This window comes from Candoia aspera, chromosome 3, assembly GCF_035149785.1.
Source record: "Candoia aspera isolate rCanAsp1 chromosome 3, rCanAsp1.hap2, whole genome shotgun sequence".
Taxonomy (NCBI): domain Eukaryota; kingdom Metazoa; phylum Chordata; class Lepidosauria; order Squamata; family Boidae; genus Candoia; species Candoia aspera.
In genome coordinates, this window is record NC_086155.1 from 42,216,807 (window position 1) to 42,237,481 (window position 20,675).

At 37.9% G+C, this 20,675-nt stretch overlaps 1 protein-coding gene across 1 annotated transcript in view; it reads left to right on the forward strand.

The window, feature by feature from the left end:
- Window positions 1–20,675, forward strand: part of PLXNA2 (plexin A2) — a 483,155-nt gene that overhangs the window by 162,435 nt on the left and 300,045 nt on the right. The window contains exon 3 of the mRNA XM_063297455.1: window positions 4,299–4,433. Coding sequence (XP_063153525.1) covers window positions 4,299–4,433 — 135 coding nt within the window. The remainder of the gene's footprint in view (window positions 1–4,298; window positions 4,434–20,675) is intronic.

Below are 20,675 nucleotides of genomic sequence, written 5' to 3' on the forward strand. Positions count from 1 at the left end.
TGATCTTGCAAAGCAGTTTTTGTGCTCTTAAATTCTTAGTTATACATTGAACTGCCAATATTTGATGACTTATAAATGGATATAGAGAAATCTGTCAACTTTCTGACAAGTGTTTTTAGCCAAAAGTTTTTATTTTGTTTCCATTTTCAATAAAAATTACACCCAAAAAATATCTGCATGCATTTTGATAGATATGTCTTAAAATAAATGCATTTTGCATGCATTTTTTTCTTAATATTCAGGCTTATTGAAAATGTTTCTCCTTATGCAATTCCTTATGCACCTTTCCCTAATATACACATTTTAATTCACACCTTCTTTAGTATAAAGTTTTGTGCTCATTTTTTTACTTGCAAACCTTTTGCAAAATCCTGAAAGTACATATGTCTGAAAGTTGAGCACAGCTGGAAAAAAAACCCAGGGTAAACCATCCCCCCCCCCCATCCCTACCTATATAGTATTCCATCCTATACTGGAAGACATGTCCATATCCAGCAAATGTGTGCCTTGCTGATTTTTTATTCAGCAAGTCAAAAACAGATGAGAAAGACCTTGGAAACAGCAAGATTTTTTTTCCCCCTACATAAAAAAATGTGCTGCTGGATCCATTCTATGATTTAGGGTGGTGGGTAAATGGAAAAGAATTTGATAAATAATATAATACTCTTCTCAACCTTGCTCCTAACTGAGGATTTTGTGCATCAAAAGGATTTCTAGTTATGTAAAGTGGAAGGAAGCATGTCCATTGACAATAGTAATGGGTGATTTAAACAGAAGGTGTTAATTTTTTTTAATCACATAGGTTACATTTACACATTGTTTCTCCACAAATATGTATACATTATTCCTTGAAAATATTATTTATTATTATTCCCTACACATTATTATTTATGCAAATATATAAACATGATTATTTATGCATCTTTCTCTCCCAATATTTATGCATTATTTATTGAAATTTATAAAAAAAAAGTTTATGTTTATGCATTATTCATAATGTTAAAGCTGTATCAGTGTTTTATAAACTAAATCACTTGAGCCAAGTTCAAATCTTTGCTTAGCCATTGCACTCTATTTCTTTATGTGGCATTCTTCACATTTAAATGCTATCTTGAATTTCTTGGGCAACAAACCAATAAATATATGCATACATACGTATGTAATATGTACACATACACACACCTTAATCTAGATATTCTTTTGCAGGTAGGCATTTTGGTGTGTGGAAAGCAGTTATAAAGTCAAGCATTTTAAATCTGTTTCGATGTGAAAGTCTCTAAAGTGAATTTACATAAAGAAAGAGTCTGATGCATGGAAGTACCTGCCAGAGAGTGTCATTCAAGCTAGTCAAACTATAAAGCAGCTTTCCATTGAAATGCATCTAAGACCTCTTTTTGAAATAATGTGCAGATAAGATCTAGATAATAGAGTAGCATTTTAAAAACAGCACCTTCTCAGAAAAGATTAGCTGACATTGCTGGCATAATACTATAGAGAGTCTCTAGTTTTGAGTGGGGGATACAGCATTATAGTTGACTTAGAGCATTTTTTCTCAGTTGAAAAGGAAGAGTATTTCCTATTTTATAGGGAACTGTAGATTATCTATTTCTGAAAAGGAGAAGACAATACAGAAACTTCAAATTAATCATGTCTTCTAATCAAGAAATGCCACCATGCCAGACCTAGCAACACATTGCCTGCTGGCCTATGAGGATTAATTAAATTACAATCAGACATTTTAATGGAAGGACATTGGAGGCTGTTGTCTTGGCAACAGTTTTAAACAGCTGGTTTAATGATAGGTGGAGAAAGGGACTGCTGAAAGACTTAGGCTTAGGGACAGAGTTGTCTGCTTGCCTACAAATAGTAAAGTGGAATTTTATTTATTTATTATTTATTTATTACCCCGCCTTTATTATTTTTTATAAATGACTCAAGGAATAGTGATATGAGCCTTTTCAAATGACTTTAAGCTTGCTTTGCCTGTCAAGCACCATGAAACCGTTTATCTCTTTTTGGATGTAAGCAGCATTTTTAATAGAATAGTACATGTATTATTTCTATTCATTTAAGACAGGAAATTCGTTCTGTTAATGTTCTGGTTTTCCTTCTTGTACATTTCTATTCTTTTGTATTTGTTTTTGACAATGAAAATAGAGTTTAAAATAAGTAATTCCTTTTCTGGAGTTTCAGCCTACACTAAAATTTCCTTTTCATATGTCAGCCTTAACACAACTATCAGAAACCAAATCATTGAGCAGCAAGATGGGATGATGAGTAACAACCAGGCATGAGATTGAAGCCGACAGATTCTTTGTGAAGAACAGCCCTTCATGAGCAATGGCTTAGTTTCCACTTCCATCTTACTAGCATGGTAGTGCATCCATATGCTTTGAAGCTTTCCTGCATAATGATGTTCTGCCCAGCAAGTAAGAGAATCCCTGTCAGTGAATACCACTGAGCCATCAGATGGCTTCCTAGAACTTGGACTCCCTAAACTGATGTTACAATATTTGCAATTTGGTGTTATATAAGCATCTGTTTGTAATAAATTAACACTCAAATATGTAATTCCCGTTAGAGAAAATGCAGTGTAAAGTGTTTGTTTCTCCTCATCTCTTCCCCAAGGCCATCAATTATTAACATTTGAAAAGAGAGCCAGAGGGTGCTGAAGCAGTGGGGTGGGTCACAACTACAGAGTTTTTCTCTTGTGAGTGAGATTTGCATGATCAAACCTAAAGTATCGCCAATATGAACAGAATAGAAGACTTTCATAATAAAGCATCCAAATGGTCTTCTCAGTAGTTTATCTGCTGAAATTTGAGTTTTCTTTCCTTCAAAGAGCAAATTTTAGGAGTGAGTGAAGTGGAGATGTGGATAAAAATGCAATTACATTAAAACAAAAATTATAGATGCTAAATCAGATATTTTGACTTTGTTATCTAAGGCAGAAAATTCAAATGATAATATTATTGATGATAAAAATGTCATAACAAGCAGAACTATTCAGAATGAAAGGTATCAAGTAATTTGATCTAGGACTCATTCCCAAAGGGTGCATCAAATTTAAACATCTGTTTGTTTGTTTTTTTCCCTAAAAGCAAGCAAAAACAACAACAACAACACTAAACATATGTTTCACTTATGTTGGGGGTACTCTTGTTCTTTATTTTATTTTCGAGTGCTGTCATCTTTTATTTTTATTATGGCTAGAAGTCTCAAAAGCTGGAAGTAGTCCAAGCCTTTATAGATTGCTGATAGGGCCTGATAATAAATGAAACCCTTCACTGGTCACATATCCTACTTTACAGAAGATACTTTATATGAAAAATAAATGTGTAAAAATGTTAATATTAATACCTGTCATTTGTGTAAACCTGATGGTCCTCTTTTTCATGATTTTTTTCCCTTTTTTATGTTATTATAAATGACCACCCCAGACATCCATCTGGCATCCTAGGGAGAGCAAGGTTTTTGTTTTGTTAAAAAAATGAAATAGAAATTTCTGCTAGCTTGTCATTATTTAAGTTTCTAGCTATTATTATTCTTAAACTTCAGTTATATTGCCAACTTGGGTATGAGAACTGCTGTGACACTTGTTTATATTGTGTACAACTGGTTCAAGTCTTATGTAACTATATACCTATATATTTGAATGAATGAATATACATATACACATACACATACACAGACATGCTGAAATATGAGATTCTTGTTACTTTCATGCTTTGGAGAATGCTGCCTGAAATTTTAGAAGGTGACAGAAACATACTAAAGAGTTCATACTGACTGAAGTGTGCATTCAAGGTGTGCACTGTGACTCTCTCCCCAGTTTCTGTGTATTCAGCAGAAGATCTGAAAGTGAGCTATCCTCACAATCTGGCCCCTGATTTATTAGAACTTGGCCTGCATGGGAAATGGTACTCAAGTTGGGTCCTGCTGTCTTTCATACTGAATGCTTGGAGATTAGGACAAGAGTTTAGGAAGATAAAGGCTTCTTTGTGACCCCAGTTTGTTTTCATGCATTCAGCAGAACTCCTAAAGAGTGTTGTCTAATTAGATGGCTACTTATTTAATTTTTATGCTGCTTTTCAGAAGGTTCCTAGGCCATTTATAACCATATAATAACACATTTTCAAAAAGTGATTCCATGGTTATCTATGTTTAGATTCAGTTCTGACAGGCAGTGTATGAAACTAGGTTTGGCTTCTGTTTGTATTGTACAGCCACATCTGCCTATATTTTCCCTTAAATTCAGTGACAATAACTAACCTATAGTATGTCTGACTTTATCCTAGATCCGAGCAGATGGGCCTCCTCATGGTGGTATTCAATATGAAATGGTGCCAATTTTCAAGGATGGGAGTCATATCCTCCGTGACATGGCCTTTTCCACAGATCATAATTACCTCTATGTCATGTCAGAAAGACAGGTAATTCTTACTTTTCCACACCTAAGTGCTTGTATTTTTTAGCTTCACAGCAGTGGGAAAACACTATACATTCTACAGTGTCCTTAGCATTTATTTCAAATGTGGAGATCGTCTACAGGAGATATACTTTTATCTGGCTGAAGGCAGATGTTAATGTACCAGGAGGGGAGGAGTTTTCCTTCTCATTGGCATAGGACTGTTTTTCAGGAATGGAAGTTGAACAGAAGCACTATGACTAAAATAGTGTTTGTGGAACTGGGCTCCATTCTGCTAGCAAAGCCCATCTTGTTGAACAGAAGTCTCACCCATTCATTTCTCTCCATATGTTTGGCAATAGGCTACCTTTACATAGAATTGTATTCTGTTGTGGTTTTTTTCTGGATTTAATGTGAGAAAAATGTTTATGGTGACCAAATTTTACTTTATGTGGTACATTTGGATATTATTAGTTAAGAAGTCCAAAGTAGCCTTTTTAAAATGAAAATTATAATTTTGATTAATTTTATTTACAAATATAAATAAGGCTCCTCTGATCTCCTTGCAAAGCTACTGTTTAAGAATCCATTGGACTCAAATTCTTTTTGAATTCAGTTTAACCAAGAATTATTCAAAGGTTCAGTTCTTGTCTTTAGGATTCTAATGTGTGTGTGTGTGTGTATGTATGTATATGTATATATGCATGTCAAGTTAGTGATGCTCATATTCTCCATCAAGATGTGAAGGGTTAGAGACAGAGACCTGCTTTGCTAAACCACTGAATCCCAAGCTGTGTCAGCTTTTTGATATTTACTGTCTGCAGAGCACTTGCTCTGAACGTGTTTATGATCCTGATAAACTGTCCCCTGAAAAAAGGAACCAGATTGTACCTAGCAATACCTAGCAGTGATTGTAATGGAAATTTATACCCTTTGCAGTCCACTAGCGTCTCTTGCTTGCAGAGCCAGTACCATGTAAATAATCCAGAACACTGACTCTAACAGATTGACTGTATTCCACTCCTGTCGGAAATGAGAAAATGCAAAGGTTCCAGTCATGAAACCGTACTCTTGGGTTCACTGACTCTGTTAAGCATTTTAGTGGCTATCACTCATGACTTGATAATATTGAATAATTTCTTTAGTACTGTCTGTAGGGCAAGCAATGAGGGTATCCAAATTGCACTATATATTTCTGTGTTGAATTTAACATAGTAGATACGAATTTTCAGAAGCCAGAGCAAAGAACCACATTTCCAAATCTAAGTGAGCACAAAGTGACAGAGAGAGCGAGAGAGAGAGAGATTTTTTGAAAGTGCTAGATATGAAACAGCTCATACTATGTCCCCTCTCCACAAAAAGCCCACAAGCAGTATAATGAATAGACAATAATCAACTGCAATAACAACTGAGTTGGCAACCCATTTTCCCTGTGTTTTCTTAGCTTGTTTGATAAAAATTTGTATATATCAAATTGTCAGATGTTGTTCATTCATGACAGAGAGTTACTCATTTTTCTAGTGAAAGAGAGGCAATGATAGAGCCACTTCTCTTTGCAGTTATAAAAGAGACAAAGAATGTTGTGCTTGCTCTTCAGAACTGGAGGAGACAGCTACTTTACTTGTCTGGTTTGTTAACCCTCCCCTCCCAGGCTATTCTAATGTACAGGCTGACAGGACCATACGAGGATAATATTTTATTGTCTGAAATGGGTCTCCACCTTTATCTCTTGACCATTATGCTATCTTATATATAACAAGCCAACCCTTTTATGCTGTCCCTGCATACATCTATGAAAGTAAGGTCATGCAGGCTCATTTTCTTATGGCTGTTCCACAATTAAGCCATTCTATCCCCAGTCAACTGATCAAAAAATAATTCTAAGAATTTATAGTAATGCTCCAAAATGCCTCCCTCTGTATGGCTAGAATGGCTTCTGATTTGGCCAGAGTGATATTTTCAACCAAGACTAAGTTTTTTTGCCAGTCAGACAAAGAAAACATAGTATGTTTTATATTATATGAATCATACTCAGAAATCATGGGAGAAACCCTGTAGAATTATTAAACATCATAAATGTAATAATAATGGATATAAGTTTTCCACCTGATTTTTAAACTTTTAATCAGTTTTTATTCTAATGACCTTCCTTTATGAAATTTGAGTTCACTAGAAATTTATTAATCATTTATTTATTTATTTATTTATCAAATTTATCACCGCCCATCTCCCAAAAGGGACTCTGGGTGGTTTACAATAAAATCCTGCAAAGTATGGTTAGCTAAAAGCTAATTTGATTAATATCCTTTCTATAACTCTGCAAAGGTAATGATAAGATTCGCTCAGCTAATGGCAAAATACTCTCAAAGATTTTGATGGATTTGAATTGTCATAGTATATTTTATCTTCAAATTCACAATTGATAGGCCTGTTCTCTCATTACTTATCTATAGTAAGCACGAGGGATTTTTTTTTAAAAAAGGAAAATTTGAGATGGTACATTATATGTGATTTAATTCATTCATACAATGCATGATGCATTTTTCTTGAATGTGTATGCATATTTTGTCACGAAGAGCCATGTGACATTTGGAAGCCTATATAATGTTTGAAATCAAAAGAACATTATTTTCCATCTTCATGTAAACATGAAACTTTATTTGCAAAGACTGAAAAATAACAGCAAAAAGCTGACACGTAATCTTTTTACAGGCCTATAGGTATTAGCTGCCACCTTCTTCTTAGTATACAATTACATCAGGCCTTGAAACTATTAAAGTACACTTGTAAAGAAAGGTTTAATATCATATATGTCACAAAAGAAAACAGTAGTACTACATTAAGCAACTGGAGAGTACTGCTCTTTGGTGATTTAACTCCTTTCTTCTTGCTCTAGGGAAATCACAATGTATGTATTATTATGTATTGTAAACATTTAGAAGCAGGTGGTAAAATACTCCATAGCATCGAGGCTGCCACCAAGAAGGTGTGCTTCTGAACTCCATGTGTGTAATTCCACTTGGGTTGTGGACTCAGAGAAGCCACAGGACAGGTTAATTCTGGTCAGGAGAGAAGATCCACTAAGCGGATGGGTGCCAAGCCACACAGGCTTTAAATGTTAAAACCAGCACTTGAATTAGGCCCAGAAACCTATTGATAGTCAATGGAGAGACCTCCAGTTAGATGTCATGCTGCTGAACACTTTTTTCTGTCAGCAGTTAGGTTGTTAGAACCATTTGCATCTTCAAGCCCAACAACAGAAGGAGGTGGAATAGACAAGTATATTCCAATTCTAAAAGCAACAATTTTACTATTTTGATGGGAATTTAAAATTTCAGTGAGACAAAGGCAGGAAAGTAAAGTAAAATGTAATTGTGCTAATATGTTTGTTTAAAAATTGCATTTCAAAGTAATCTAATCTGAATAACAAAAAGTTCTTGCTGCTTTGAAATGGCAACACTGACTTCATTCTATCACCATATTTGCAATGTGGTGCTATGGACCTCTTTGTATGTGAAATATGTTTGATAATATTTGGGATATCTGGTGACCACAATGTGTATTCTTTCACTATGGTTAAATAGTTTAGTTTCGTGCTTAGTGTTTAGTTTGTTAGTCTATGTCAAATGGTTTACAAAATATTAAAACATAAAAGCAATCATTAAGATATGTTTATGATAGCTAAAAGCTGCAATAAAAGAAAACAAAGAAATGGGAACGTGTGTTTTCCACAACATGAAGAATAGCTTTTCTCTTTTTTACATTTAGTTCTGGCTTAGAACCATTTCTCAGTATGAGGTGTTATATAACACTAAATCACATATTAAGAAAAGGAAAAAGTAAATTGTCTCAGGTCAAGCTTGACTATGATGATTTCATGGATCCAACCATGTCATTTTCTTGGCAATAGTAAAGTAGCTTGCTGTTGCTTTCTTCTGGGATGCTTTTGGACTTCCCTATCTACTTTGCAGACCTGGTGTTCTTTATGGGTCTCCCATCTAAATATTAACAAGGCCTAAACTTGCTTAGGTTTTGAACCCAAAGGTGGCCCAGTACTTTTGATACTTAATTGGAAAATATTTTATTTCAAAATCTTCTGGGGAACCATAATTCATCATAGCAGGATTCTGCAGTTCTGTAAAGGTTGGTCCTTTCATTCTTCCTACTTGTACCTGTTCACACAAGGAAACTTCTGTTCTGAGTAAAATGGTCTTCTTAACATAAATATCATATATGAGTCAAAAATCTACATTTTTAAAAATAATTTTAAAAGTGTTTCCCACTTTTTAAAAGAACAATAGGACATCGAGACTCCAAATCAATGAAAGGTGCAATCTTCTTGATGTAAACAGATTTGGTAATAAGGCACCACATGCAAGTTCTAATTATTGGCAGTTGAATATTGCATTTCCATGAAGCTATTTTATTTATTTATTTATTAAATTTCTTTGCCGCCCATCTTGCATATGAGGACTCTGGGCAGCTTACAAAAAGTAAGAATAGCAAATCACTAAAACAGTATCATATAAATACCTAAAATATAAATACATATATAAAATATACAATATATAATATACAATATACAATATACAATATAAAATTCCAGATGGGAAGATTTTAACCTTGGCACCCTCATGGGGCCAATCACCCCCATGAATAACTGCCCCCCTCCCATCACAGGCCAGGTGGCATAACCAAGTTTTTACTCCCTTCTGAAAGGCCGGGAGAGTGGGGGCCTGTCTTACCCCCAGGGGTAGCTTGTTCCAAAGGGTCGGTGCTATGGCAGAGAAGGCCCTCTTCCTGGACCCTGCCAATCGGCAATCCCTCATGGACAGGGTCCGTAACATGCCCTGTCTGCCTGACCAGGTGGGATGAGTCGATGTAACGGGGGTGAAAGCCAGGGCCTCGATGGGTCGGCTGTTCAGGGCCCAGGCCTGAGTGCAGAGGGCTGGAACACACCACCAGTACTGAACACTGGGGGTGTCTTCCCCAATGATGGCTTGCCCTCCAACTCCTTGACCTGCCACCACATGAATCACATAACCCACCCTAAATCCCCCAGAGTTTCCATTTCCCCCAATCCCAACCCTCCAGGGACCCTGGTTAGGGTTCCCTCCATCCCAACATACATTCCTAATCATACACCAAACAACCATGGGGTGGTGGCAAGGTGGCATTCCAACTCTCGCTCTAAGCGCCATGGGGACCTAGCTATCCCCCCACCACATCCGCTCTACCACCTTCACCAGCCTCTCTCACTAGCTGGCCAGGGGCTCCACACTCTCTTCTCCTCCCCATCTCTCAGGAAGGGAGGATTCCCACACACTTAACCCATCCACTCTTGGGCTCCCTCCCTGCCTCTCACACCAGGGAGGGAGTACCCACTCCTCACACAGGAGGGACCCCAGCCCCCTCACTCCCAGGGGTTCGCTGGTCCACCAAGGTCTTCACTTGAGGGCTCAATCGTCCCTTGTCTCCCCCAGCACTTCCAGGCTCAGTCCGGGTCTGCTAGGTCCTCTGGGCCACCCCCAGGGCTCCCTGCACCATCCAAATTCTCTGCCGCATTTTATGTAAGATTGGCAGATTTTGATTTTTATTATAAAATGTTAATTTCTAGACTTATTCAAATGGTTGGAAAGGATTTCATGGCAACAACTAAAATTTCCAGCTTTGCAGAATCTAGGTAGCATACAAGCAGTTGTTAGCATAATCACCATTGAAAACTTCAAAACAAATATAAGGATTTTTTTTTTTTTACATTTTGACACACGGTAACTACCTTCAGACAAATCCAACTGAATTTAACAGAGAGTGAGACAGCATTACTCTGCTCCTGGTGAGAAATAACCATGACTTTAAAGTCTTAATCTTCAGCTTTTACACTGATTAAAACAATTACTATTTCATAATTGTCTGCAATTATGAAACATTAATAGATTTTTTTAAAAACTTGGGCAAATGCTTTAAGGAATCACAAGTACTATTATGTGTCAAATTACAGAGGCAAAATTATCTCTTTGTTGGCCTGGGTTTTTCTACTTTCCTCACACTGATCAAGGCAATCTTAAAATAGGCCCACCCTTTAGGTTTTGTCTGCCTTGCAGTCTGTGAGGAACTTGCTTTGGTCACAGTGTTTGGTGACGGCCAGTTTTAAGGTTGCTTACATTCAGTGAATTCTCATGTGATATGCAATAGCAGGATTTGTGGTGGGGCAGCTCCTCCTGAGAAAGAAATTCTTACGTATGTCTTGATTATTATGCCCAGCTTCACTTTGGAAAATAATGGGATCTCATCCAGCTGTACTGGAATCCATTTTGAACCAAACTACTGTACTGGGTGGTGAACAGAAAACCATCTGTTCCCCCATGTCTTCCTTTTCACAGCTTCTTGAAATGTCTCCTCTATAGCTAATGCTAATTACCTGGTCCAGTGAAAACTTCCCAGAATCAAGTGGAGAAAGCATCTCCTTTCATAAACCTTGGCAATTTAGGTGAAGTTGTTCATTCCAATCAAGTTTTCTTTGAACTGAACTATGCATATAATCTGTCTTTTTAGCTATAATTTAAAGGGAAAACGTCTGCTTATCATCTTTTCATTTAAGTACAGTTCAAGGGTCTGTGCCTCCATCTCTTCCATGCAGAGTTTACCTGCCCCCTCCCAGTCTTGGGGTAAGCAGTTCTATCATTTATACAAGCAGAACCCTAACCTTCTCTTGCCTTTGACTGTTTTGCCCTTCTGGGTGCAAGTGAGGAGAATCTTTACAGCATGGCATTAATCTTTCCCCACCTCCTGCAGAGTGAGGCATGACTGCAGCTCTGTTCATAATATTCTGCATAAAAGTCTTTAAACTACATCAGACCTGTGTAAAAATGTCACATGAGCCATGACAAATAAGTTTCAGGCGCAGTATTGCCCATCTTCTCTTTTTCTTTTGATGAATATTTCCACAGGGGAACTCTAAGAAATCACCTGGCATTCTTAAAGCAATCACTAGGAAGAAATTGGAAACAGCAAGCCTCCATTTTATGTCACAGCCTCAATGTGCTACGGTGGGAAAGCAAAAAAAAGTTAATTGTGGAACATGAAGACATGCTTAAATATACTGATGTTAAAGGGTTTTACATGGAAAGGAGGGTGAGGAAAGCTGTAGATACAAAGCAAAGAGATTGTTCTGGTGAGCAGTCAGTGAGCTCTGGTTATGTGAGTTTTTACTTAAATTATATCAACTTCACTGTTAATACATGATATATTTGGGCCACCACTGAGGCCCAATATCATTTGTGTTGGCAGTTGTTATCTTGAGTCTCTGAAGGCTCTCAGAGGCTCTGCTCCACAGATAACTGAATGTGAGGTTTTGTGGCTGGGCTCTAGGGAACAGTTGGGATTGCTGCTGGTGTACTGCCCTCCATTCTGCCCAGCAGAATCCCTGCCTAAGCTGCTGGGTTCAAGTGGAGTCTCCAAGGCTGTTGGTGCTCAGGCATTTTAATCTGCCATCTGGTGGTGTAGAGTCCAGGGGGCCTTAGGAGTTTGTGGCCTCCATAGCAACCATGGACCTGTCCCAAATTATCAATGGTCCAAAACATACCGGTGGCTATATGTTCGATCTGGATTTTGACTCTGAGCAGTTGGACATGAACTGGTAATAAAGGACATCTGTCTGTTGCCATTGACTCTTTGATTGCCTTCTAGCTCACTGGTGCCACCATCTCCTGAAGAGAAATAGGATCTGTTTGATTGATTACCAGGCAACTGATGGATCCCATGGGATTCCAGAAAGAGCTCTGGGTTTTCTCAAAGGATCAGGTGGTCCAGCAGAGGCCTTAGTCATTGCTTGGAATGGGCAAATGCCCAGGGCCTTGGACCACATTGCTCCTATGCAGCCTCTAACTGTGCACCACTCCCAGGGCAAATCTTGGTTTACTGAGGAATTCCAGGAGATGAAGTGCCAGAAGAGACACCTGGAGTACCACTGGAGGAAATTCAGAGTGAACCTGACTGAACACGGGTAAGAGCCCATATTAAGAATTACCTTATGGTGATAAGGGCAGCAGAACATCAATATTTCTCCATCCTTATTGAGGTTCTGGGTGTGATTCAAAGAGCTGGTTGTTACCTATAAAACCCAGTTATCTGAGGGACCATTTGTCTCCCACAGTTTCTGTCCAGCTGGTATGATCTAGCACAGTGGGCATACTCCAGCCCCCCTCAGTTAAACAGTATCATCGTTTAGAACCCAGGAAGCTTGTCTTCTTTGTAGCAGTGACTGCCCTCAGTGCCTGAGATCCATTCAGCTCCCACCTTGATGGTATTCTGGAAAGTTGTGAAAAACTGACTGTTCTCCCAGGCCTTGGGGTAGGGTGGACAGGACTCCCCTGTCTGTGATGTTTTAGATTTTGATGTATTGTCTGGGTTATCATCTTGTAATTATTTTGTAATTTGTTTTGGTCCAATTTCTTGTATTTCATTGGTTTTATGTTATTCTTTACTTTGCGAGCCACCCAGAGTCAGTTGGGGTTGAGTGGCATCCAAACTCAAATATATACAATTTTAAATAATAGAGCATAGAAAATTTAAACAAGAGACCACAGCAGATTGCTGCTGCCTCTGTTTCCAGTCTGGTATCTATCCAGGTTTGGCAAACTAGAAGAAACATATACAGCATTTGAACTGTATCTGTTGGTCCTCATTTCCAGAAGAAATTAGATAGGAGGATATCTATGTAGTTATGTAAACATATATATCTCACAGACAAAGATTTGAATTTAAGATTTAAATTTCAAAGACACATTCTGTTCAAAGGAGAAGAGAAGTCAAGAGCCAGATCTTATTATTCCATCATTTGAGAAGGACTTTGACAGGACTTTGCCTAGTCCTGTCAGCTAGAAACTCCCACAGAACATTCAGGAATCCTTTGGGCAAGTAAGTGTCATAGAGGAAGGGACTGGTACTCTGCTCATGAAAACAAAGTTTTCAAATACCATCTCCAATAAAACAGTCTTCATAAGGTAAAAAGCAAAACCCAAATCCAGATCATGATTTGAAAGTACCGAGCAAGTCTCCTTGAAGACACCATGGATGCTGAAATCTTCCAGAACTACCATCTTTGGATCCACTAACATCACTTTTAAGATCATTTCAGGCATGAAGAACTTGTACTGGACATATTGGGTCTCCACACAAGGAAGATTGATTTCTATGGATGATGGCAACTCTCCCTACTGTCTAGCTTGATTTTATCTTGTTAAAACTAGTTCAAATCAATCTCACCAAACCCATTTATCCAGGTTTCTGTAATATACACCAACTCAGTCTTTTTATTCTGAGTTGTTAAGAATTGGGGGCATACAAGCTTATAAATAAATAAATAGTATTTGACTTACAAATGATAATTGTTTTATTATAGACCAATTTGTCTTTAAACAGCATCACCAGGATAGCTGAGAGGGGCTGGCAAAGTAATCTGGGTCTTTAGAGATGGGAAGGGAAAGTTTATAAACTTCAAGCCATTATCCCATCTTATCATCACCTGTCTTATGATACTTATTCAAGTGAAATAGAAAGCTTAATCAATATTGAGTAATCACTGTAAGTCAAATACTGATTGATTGATTGATTGATTGGTTATGTGCCATCAAGTCAAGTGCCAATTCTTAAAGACCACATAGATTTTTTTCATGACGATCTGCCCCAGTCTGGTCTCTTCAGATCTTCCAACAGAACATCCATCACTGCTGTAATTGTGTCCATCCATTTTGTTGCTGGTTATCCTCTTTTTCTCTTTCCTTCCACATTTCCTTCCACAGGATTATAGACTTCTTCAGAGAGCTAGGTCTCCACATAATGTGTCCGTAGTATGATAATTCAAGCTTGGACGCTTATGTTTTGAGTGAAACCTTTTGGTTGATTTGTTTGATGATGCATTTGTTTGTTTATTTGGCTATCTATACTCAGCCTTCTCCAAAACCAGAGTTCAAAAGTGTCACTACTCTTTCTATCTGGCTTCTTCAAAACCCAACTTTTGTTTCCATAGAGTGTCATAGGAAATATCATTGCTTTGTTGGCAGAGTGCTAGAAAGCATTTGGCCCAGGAGAGATCGGAAAAGTCACACACCAGGCATTTCTATAAAAATAATTTTATTTACAGAAAACAAACATATTTAAAGGCTGTTTGCTGAGAGGAGAGATTTCTCTCGGCTGCATATTCTCTGCAAACCTACACAGAAGGGAAACTGAAACTAAAACAAGTTCAGGCAAGTTCCTCCCTTAGGCAATGCAACCATTAACACGTGAAAAGGGGACAATTAAATTCAACCTCTTCACCCGGCCAAAATGATTAGTTACCATAGTAACCTTAATCTGTAGTAGAAAACATATTAACACTCCCCCTTTTATACTACAGAATAAGATGCAAACCAATTTTTTTTGACAACTCTGTACGTCTTTCCATTCACAATATTTCAACATTATTTCTCCTTTGGTTTAACAGAAAGCTACCATCCTTCTTCCTGTGTTTTTCCAAACCTAGGTTATTTGTTACAGTTCCAAGGCTTTTTAATGTGAAATGGCTTTTCATGCAGGCTTCAAAATCAAGCCTTTGTTTTTCTGTTGGTGTGAACAGCAGCAGATTATCAACATAAATGCACAGATACATATAGCCTTGTTTGTCTTTCTTCATATATACACATGGATCTGCTTTTCCTTTTTCAAAACCAAAATTCTGCAGTAATTCATCTAATTTTTGGTTCCAGGATTTAGCAGCTTGTTTTAACCCATAGACTGACTTCTGCAGTTCACAGACCAGATTCTACCCTTTTTCATAGCCAGGGGGTTGCTGCACATATAATTTGTGGTCTAAATCACCATAGAGAAATGCAGTTTGAATGTCATAGTGGTGAACTGACATTCCTTTGAGTGCAGCAATGTTTAACAGTAATCTAATTGATTCACCTTTAGTAACTGGTGCAAAAGTCTTGTCAAAGTCTAAATCTTTTCTTTGAATGAACCCTTTTGCAACTAACCTTGCTTTATATTTTTGGATTTTTCCACCAGCATCCCTTTTCAGTTTGAAAACCCACCTACAACCTAGACAGCGTTCATTGGGAGGTAGATTTACCAGTTTCCATGTTTTATTTTCTTTCAAGGATGCTAACTCCTGTTGCATGGCAGAATGCCAATTTTGTGCAATCTCAGGTGGTAAAGCATTCACTTGTTCTAAAGACTCAGGTTCTGTGAATATGCGAAAAGCCTTTACTGTTTCAGCCTGAAAACGTGATGGAGGAATGCCTTTATTACTCCTCTGAGATCTGCGAGGTAATACAGGGCTTAAATTTTGACTCCTATCACTTTCCTGAGAAGCATCTGTCTCATCAGACAGATCTTCAGTTTGCTTTTCTGGTTTAATGTCCTCATTAGGCAAAAGATCACCATCAGCAAGTCCTTGCTGTTCTCTTGTGGTGGTCAGTTCAACTGGAGAGCTAGAATTTAATCTCCCCCAGTTTTGTTCAGCAAAAGAAGCACTTTTGCTAATTATTAATTTCTCTCCCATTATAAACCTGTAGCTCCTTTGGCTTTGTTCATAGCCAACAAAGATGGCTTTCTTTGTTGTGGGGCCTCCTTTCCTTCTCTGTTGTTTTGGAATATGAACCCAAGCAGTGCTACCAAACACTCTAAGATGGTTTACCTTTGGTTTCACACCATAAAACAAATGGAATGGAGTGTCCTGAATCACAGAGTCATACTATCTGTTTTGTACATAACAGGCAGTAGATATTGCCTCTCCCCAATACTTAAAAGATAAATGTGAATCTTTTAGCATGCAGTCCATCGCATTTTGCAAGGTTCTGCCCTTTCTTTCAGCAACACCATTTTGCTGAGGGGTGTAAGGGTTAGAAAGAATTTTTTCTATCCCCTTTTCCACTAGGAACCTTTTGAATTTGTGAGAAAGGTACTCTCCTCCTCTATCACATTGGAGTGCAGATACAGGCCTAGGGAATTTTCCATTTGCCCATGTCACAAAACCTTTAAATTTCTCAAATGCCTCATCTTTATGTTTTAAGATGTAGATAAATGTGTATCTTGAGAAATCATCAATGATGGTCATTGCATACCTTGCTTGTCCAAGACTTGGAGCAAAAGGACCAATAATGTCAGAGTGTACAATTTCCAAAGGTCTAGTTGTAACTCTGTCACTGTGCTTACTCACAGGAGCTTTTAGTGTTTTCCATCCTTTGCAAACTACACAATCTAAGCATTTGTCACAGGGTTTTATCTTTAGGTCAGCACACAGCTGTGGCATTTGTGCTATATACTTGAAATTAGCATGACCAAATTTCCTGTGCATCAGGTGTACACATTGGTCATGATATGGAGTGTTGCCAACTGCAGCCTTGCAGCTTGGCTTCCTTGCATTTTGCACAATGTACAAGGAATCTTTTAATATACCAGTAGCACACAATTTTCCATGTTTACGTATCTCACAACCATTTTTCTTAAATTTTATGACATACCCTGTTGCAGCCAATTGTGCCACAGATAAAAGGTTTGATTGTAAATTTGGCACATACAACACACCTTTTACAGTTTCTCCCAAGCAGGATAAATACAAGTCACCTTGTCCCATAATTTTGGTCACAGACCCATCAGCCAAAGATATACTTTGTCTTTCAGTTTTAGACAGTGACACAAAAGAGCTTTTACAATTACATAAATGACAACTGGCCCCAGAATCTAACACCCATACATCAGAATTACCCTTCTCAGCAACCTGTGCAATTTGGGTTGTCTGAAGAGCCTTCTTCTGTGTTGCCCTTGTGTTCTTCTTCTCTGTCTTTCTACTCTTGGGTCGCAAGGCACAGTCTTTCTGCAAATGTCCAGCTGAACCACAAGTGAAGCATCGCTGGCTGGCTAGCGCTGTGGCCTCAGCTTCTTTTCCCTTCTTTTCCCTCATTTTCTGGTATTGCAGCTTTCCAGAAGAGATGGGGGGGGGAATCTTTCCTCTCTCTTCTCCCATTCAGCGAGTAAGCGCTGTGTAACATACGATGGGGTGAGGTCTGCTGCAGGCATAGCCTCCAGGGTACAAATCAGTGTGTCCCACATTTCATTCAGTGAGGACAGGAGGATATAGGATTTTGAGAGAGGTGTAAATTCCATCCCTCTCTCCTGCAACTCAACAAACAGCTGCTGAATGTAATGCAGGTGCTCAGGAAGGCTATCTCCTTCTGCAAGGTAGGCTTTGTACAGCTTTTTTGTCAGGGTAACTTTACTCCCTGCTGTTGCCTTTACATACAAGTCTCTCAAAGCGTCCCAAAGTTGCTTTGCAGATTGCATACCTCGCACGTGGACTAGCTGATTGTCCTCAACTCCCAGGATAATGGTGGCTCTAGCCCGCTCATCCTGCCTAAGCCATTCAGCACTGGGATTTTGGGGGTTTTGCTCACCAATTGGCAGCCAAAGATTCTCTCTGCAAAGATACATCTCCATCTTCAGGGCCCAATTCAAATAGTTGGTATCTGATAGGCACTCCAGAGGCATTGCTGAGGGCTGGGAGGTAGCCATGGCTTCTTCCTTCTTTTACAAGTCACCTCAGCTGGCTTCTTTGTCCTATAGACTGGCAGTTGCTGGAAAATCTCCAGGTGGCTCCAAAGAAAATCTTCACAGGTCTTTGCTACCTGCCTTTAAATTGTGCATGAGATGTGGAGCTGATCTCTCTATTCTCTCTGGGGTTTTACTGGGCTTACTAGGGTTACTGGGCTGCTTACTGGGCCCATAACCTGTTGGCAGAGTGCTAGAAAGCATTTGGCCCAGGAGAGATCAGAAAAGTCACACACCAGGCATTTCTATAGAAATAATTTTATTTACAGAAAATAAACATATTTAAAGGCTGTTTGCTGAGAGGAGAGATTTCTCTCAGCTGCATATTCTCTGCAAGCCTACACAGAAGGGAAACTGAAACTTAAACAAGTTCAGGCAAGTTCCTCCCTTAGGCAATGCAACCATTAACACGTGAAAAGGGGACAATTAAATTCAATCTCTTCACCCGGCCAAAATGATTAGTTACCATAGTAACCTTAATCTGTAGTAGAAAACATATTAACATGCTTGCATATTCTGATCTTTGTAGGTATAGACATATCATGGCATCTGAATATTTTTCCAAGGCCTTCATTGCTGCCATAGCAAGTGCTATTCTGTGGTGTATTTCTTGACTGCTTGTTCCCTTACCTTTAACAATCAGTCCTAAAAGATAGAAACTATCGACCCTTCGATATCTTCATTGTCAGTTCTATGTCACTTCGAACCAGTTCTGGTTGCTGCACCTGTTGTCAAATACTAAATTAAATTAAATTAATTAAATTGTCAAATACTACATAAGTCAAATACTTGAGCCAGAACTCATTTAAATCTCATTATGTAAAAACCAGTGATGGGAGTGAAATTCATTTGATTCACATTTGATAGAAGTTAACTTAAGCCACACTTCTTGAACTAATATGCAAGAATACAGTACAGTATACATTCTTGAACTAATATAAATACAGTAAATCTAATAATTGTATTATTTTATAATTTAGTTCTCAGATAAAAAAAAATCCATACATAGTCCATAAAAATTTGTCAATTTTTAATGTATTACAAGGAAAATCTCTGATATACAGTGTACACACACACACACACACACACACACACTTTGGCATACCTAGCAATGTACATTTCCATGCAGCATTAAGAAAAACTGATGGACAAAGGAATTCACAATAGAAAACAATGCAATAATAGAAAGTAAAGCAGACATATTCATGTATAGTGAAACAGTTTTACAGACTTGTTGCACATTTAGAGATATACATTTAGACTGACACTGATATTTACTCAGCAGAAGGAAGTTTGATTAATTTAATGGAATTTGCTTCAAAATGTGTATGTTAAAGGCTCAGCAGAATGAACCTGCCTCCAGTATACAGATGTTCAATTGCTGTTTTCTCTTTAACTCTTCAACCACTATTTAATCACTGGGTTGCACTGTTAGCTCAGGTCCAGATGCAACATTCTTGATGTGTATTCTTGAGGCTCATTAATTTCCGTGGAATAATAATAATAATAATAATAATAATAATAATAATAATATCTAGTAGCAACAAGTGTCCAAAATTTAGACTGTATTTTGTTTAGACAGCACCAATATAAAAACATGGTAATTGGATTTGGGTGTTGCAAGACTGCTGCTGCTGGGAAGAGAGCTAAAAATAGTTTTTCACAATTTCTCCTCTATACATGCCCCCCCAATTTTAATTTTGGTTGTAATACTCACTGTTTCTAACAACACTTTTTTATTGTAAACTGCCTAAAGAACTTCAGCTATTGGGTGGTTTAAAATTTAGAATAAATAAAATAAATACTGCATATCTGGTATCTTTATCCTGCTCTGAAGAAAGATCAGAGCAACCAGGCCAATGTTTCTTCTTCCACATAGTAATTAAAGATAAGAAAGCCTTGCCCTCTGGTTATCCTGGATATATAAATAACAGTGTCTGTCCCTTAAGCTATATCTTATGTTACAATAGAAAGGCCACTGGCAGATGAAGGATGACTGGTCCTGATAACAAGAAGAAACGGACTTAGCTCAGTGATAGAATATAAACTTCCTTGTAAAAGTCCAAATTCAACAATCAGCATCTCCAAATTTAAATAGACCAAGTAGAAGTTATGTTATGTTACCTGATAAGCTGATTATTGCCACAGATATTAGGCTAGGTAAAGCAAGGATCTGACTCATTTAAGGCAGAAGACAATCTGCTGCCCTGCAGATATTTAGCACTCCAGTACCCACCAGACCCAATCAACATGGTGAATGTCGTGGAGTTGTCTATTTCTGCTTTAAGGCAATAGTGGTAGAATATAAAAAGGTGCTGGATTCAACCTCCACCAGTGTAGAAGAAGCAAATATAAGTAACAGATTGCAGATGTGCAAGGATTGTCAGGAGAAAATGCTGACAAATTGCCTATTGTTTTGATAGTATATAACTTTGTGGAAGAAGGTCTCATAAGCTATGGAAACCTCTGAAATTCATTCAGGAGTGTGAAATCAATCAGGCTGTTTCAGAGATGGAAGGTGTTGCTACCTTTTCTGATAACAGGATATCAAAGAGAAGTATTTTAATTTTCCCTGTGGAAAGGATTACAAACACTTTAATCGAGAGAAGTAAGTAAAAGGGTCAACTGGGAGAACGTGCTAGAAATTAAACCCATGATCCCAGCCTCTAAAATCCCA